This window comes from Rhinoderma darwinii, chromosome 10, assembly GCF_050947455.1.
Source record: "Rhinoderma darwinii isolate aRhiDar2 chromosome 10, aRhiDar2.hap1, whole genome shotgun sequence".
NCBI classification, from domain to species: domain Eukaryota; kingdom Metazoa; phylum Chordata; class Amphibia; order Anura; family Rhinodermatidae; genus Rhinoderma; species Rhinoderma darwinii.
The window spans coordinates 46,905,404-46,909,230 of record NC_134696.1 but is presented as its reverse complement, the minus strand read 5'-3'; the positions used below and the strand labels follow the sequence as shown (position 1 = coordinate 46,909,230).

The 3,827-nt window shown below is 45.2% G+C and overlaps 1 protein-coding gene across 1 annotated transcript; it reads left to right on the top strand.

Moving 5' to 3' along the window:
- Positions 1 to 380: 380 nt before the first annotated feature.
- On the top strand, positions 381 to 3,546 carry LOC142662029 (ferritin heavy chain B-like). The gene is made up of 4 exons (XM_075839848.1): positions 381 to 642; positions 2,172 to 2,318; positions 2,706 to 2,831; positions 3,232 to 3,546. The coding sequence occupies exons 1-4, from the start codon at positions 541 to 543 to the stop codon at positions 3,385 to 3,387; spliced, it is 531 nt and encodes a 176-aa protein (XP_075695963.1). The 5' UTR covers positions 381 to 540; the 3' UTR covers positions 3,388 to 3,546.
- The last annotated feature ends 281 nt before the right edge of the window (positions 3,547 to 3,827 follow it).

Here is a 3,827-nt window from a genome sequence, read left to right as displayed (position 1 = left end):
GTCCGAGATGTGTGCGGTTCTCTCCATTCACTACTATGGGAGTAACTATTATTATATATTGTGGAATTGTTCTTCATGTAATTTCCTATAATGCTTAGTTGTGGCTTCATAATGAGTACGGAGGGGGAGGGGAGCATTTCCTTGGATCACTGTATGACACGACAATTGTTACATTGAATTCCTCCGTGTCACTGACATTACAGGGGGCAGTGAGTGCAGAGGCGGCAGTAAGGGCGGGGAGCTCCGCCCACGCTAGCTCCGCCTACCCTCTTGCTGTGGTCGGATGCTGCAGATCCATACATGATTGGCTGCTGACAGATGATGTAAGAGCAGGGAAGCCCCGCCCTTCGCCGGACTCTCGGCTATAAATACATAGCTCTATTGTACAGATCACAACATCCTTTGGCTCCGAGCAGAGTTCTTGCTTCAACAGTGTTTGAACGGAACTGTCTCCGAGTCTTCTCCTCCATCCTCTTCTAGTCCTGTATTGAGACTTTCTTGTTCTTTTTTTTGCGCCAATAAATCCACCAAGAAGCCGCAATGGAATCCCAGGTGCGCCAGAACTTCCACCGCGACAGCGAGGCTGCCATCAACCGCATGGTGAACTTGGAGCTGTATGCCTCCTACACCTATCTCTCCATGGTGAGTACTCTCTATAGTGTTCTATATCGTCCATAGTATTCATGGTGCTGACGTTGTGGAGCCGTATCCGTATGTCTCATGTCCATGTAACTCAACCTGCTGAGCCTCGTACTTGCGCTGGCAGCTCCATGTAGCGTCAGATACAAGCTGCATCTCCCCATGGAGCTCCATGTAGCCTCAGATACCAGCTGGGTCTCCCCATGGAGCTCCATGTAGCCTCAGGTACAAGCTGGGTCTCCCCATGGAGCTCCATGTAGCCTCAGGTACAAGCTGGGTCTCCCCATGGAGCTCCATGTAGCCTCAGATACAAGCTGCGTCTCACCATGGAGCTCCATGTAGCCTCAGATACAAGCTGCACCTCACCACGGAGCTCCATGTAGCCTCAGATACAAGCTGCATCTCACCACGGAGCTCCATGTAGCCTCAGATACCAGCTGGGTCTCACCACGGAGCTCCATGTAGCCTCAGATACAAGCTGCGTCTCACCATGGAGCTCCATGTAGCCTCAGATACAAGCTGGGTCTCATCATGGAGCTCCATAGCAGATCTCCTGTATACCATAAGGTGTTCAGCGCTGAGCTTCTCCTTCATGGAGGTTCTTGTTCTCCCTCCTCGCTCTGTACGTGTCTTGCAGTCTTCTTAGTAAACATCTCCATTGTAGTATCTCCTCCACCCTTCAGCCCCATGCACAGGTTACTGGTACACACCCTGTATGTGGACATCAGATTATCTCTGAATCCTGGGACTAATGTGGTTATGCAGGGACATTGTGGGGACAAGGAAGCCTTCTTCTTTTCTTGTTTGTCTCCTGTTGACACACTGAGTGGAAAGAAAACTAAACAGTAACAATGTAGGGCAACTTAATAACTTTTCTACGCCAGTTTTCTATCATAAGCTGCAGTTTGTGGGTGAGAAATAGCGACATTTGTGCTGTTTCTGCCACTCGCAGCAGATTTTTTTTTTTTTTTTTTTCTTTAAAAAAAGTGGGTAGAATTTAGTGGAAGGGGGTGGAGCGACCCATGGTCTGATGTGTTTACTATGATTTACACCAGAATCTGGAGTAAATTATAGTAAATCTATTCCAGGTCCTAGCTGCTGTAGATTTCCCTCTGGCGCACGGACAGTCTGAAGCACCTAAAGTTCTGGAGAAGTTAGATTGCCATACACGGAGAGTCTTGGCCAAGATCAGATGAATGTTTCTATATAGGAGCCACTGGGATAGCATCTTGCTATGCCTGTAACACGTCTTCATGGTATGCATGTGTATGAAGACCAACACTCCACTAGTCAGTAATTATATAATGAGGATTTGTTCTTTACAACCCTTGCTATAAGTTTATTTAAGAGGTTTTCCATTTTTCCCAGGCTCTGTTATGTACGTCGGTCTGTTCTAGACAGAAGGCTAAAAAGAATGTTGTCCTTTCCACAACACATAGTTGATTCCGGGTTATCACTAAATCCCTCGTGACTATACTTGTGTATAGAGATCAATAAGGACATGGTTTGATCTTCTCCACCTTTTCTTTCAGTCCTTCTACTTTGACCGTGATGACGTCGCTCTTCACAATGTGGCTAAGTTCTTTAAGGAACAGAGTCATGAGGAGAGAGAGCATGCTGAGAAGTTCCTGAAGTACCAGAACAAGCGTGGGGGTCGTGTTGTCCTACAGGACATTAAGGTAAGGTCACCAGACGTCCATAACTCCTGTTAATCTCTAAATATCACAATGAGTCAGACTTTCCCATAGACATCTGACTCTTATGACAGCCGGCCATTCTCTTAAACAAAAGCCTATAAGGTGGTATGTAATCTATAGTGTTCTTCACATGTCCTCATGCAGTACATACTATTAGACCTGAAGACCATTAGTGGAATTCTCCTAGTGGAAGGAAACAGTTTGCTATGGATAATAATCAAACTGAGTTGTGAGACCTTAGTTACTTGGCTCGAATCTGGTTCTTGTATCTATAAATAATGCCTGTCTAGTTTCCCATAGGAAAAATGACCAGATCAGTGAAGTGATTTGTGAGGACAACTTTAGTGATGGTCCCTATTTTTCTCATAGAAACCTGATCGTGATGAGTGGGCCAACACTCTGGAAGCCATGCAGGCTGCTCTGCTGCTGGAGAAGACCGTGAACCAGGCCCTTCTGGATCTTCACAAAGTGGCAGCTGACAATGTTGACCCTCAAGTAAGTGCCTCTATGAACTTGGGCCCCATGTGGATGATTAACGGCTTCCTGTCCTCCATAGATACTTATTGAATTCTGCAGTTTTGTCTATTGTGTAACTCTGGGTGTAGCGGTTAGACATGTTTTCTCAGCACATTCATATCTGTATTTGCATTCTTGGCATATCTATAACTTCCGTATTCTTGCAAAAGGAAAAAAGTATACAATGTTATAGTAAAACTTCCATGTTACTTAAGGGGTTGTACAGCATTTAAAAAAAAAAAAAAAAAAAGACCGTGCCATAGGCTGCAATGACAAACACCTGTCCATCCCCCCCCCCCCCCCCCCCATGTGTATTTTGTTTTCCCAATGGGGTAGTCGCTTGCCAATTTTTGTTAATGATTGACCTCTTCTCTTCCAGCTCTGTGACTTCTTGGAATCTGAGTACCTGGATGAACAGGTGAAGTCTATTAAGCAGCTTGGAGACTACATCACCAACCTGAAGCGCCTTGGGGTACCCCAGAACGGCATGGGCGAGTACCTGTTTGACAAGCACACTCTGGGGGAGAGCAGCTAAGATGTCGTCTTCCAAGAGAATCCAACCAGTCTACTCTGCACTTACAAGTCTATCTGTGGCCTAAATCTAGTGCCCACCTGAGTAGTGGCCCATTTATACCTTGTGTGATCTTTCTGTGCTTGTCAACAAGTTTTCCAATAAAGTTTTTCTGTGTTTTAACCCTTTATTTCTCTTTATTGCATCTTGGCTTCATAGTTTATACATTTGTGCATCTTCTTCAAATGAAACAAAATGATCCCATATATAAATACGCTTACAAGCAGGTTTGCTCAGATCTTGACAAAAAAGGAACCCTTTCCTCCAAAGGACGTGCACAAAGTAAACACGGCGGACTTTATTGCAAAAATTCTGCAGTGTAGTACGGTAGCAGCAGAGTGGATGACATTTGATCAAATCTCATCCACACCCAGTGGGGGAAAAAAAATCCACTAAAATAGTCC

Coding starts and splice junctions, on each gene's coding strand:
- LOC142662029 (XM_075839848.1), top strand. CDS start 541: ATGGAATCCCAGGTGCGCCAGAACTTCCACCGCGACAGCGAGGCTGCC. Junction 643..2,171: donor CCTACACCTATCTCTCCATG/GTGAGTACTCTC, acceptor CTTTTCTTTCAG/TCCTTCTACTTTGACCGTGA. Junction 2,319..2,705: donor TTGTCCTACAGGACATTAAG/GTAAGGTCACCA, acceptor TTTTTCTCATAG/AAACCTGATCGTGATGAGTG.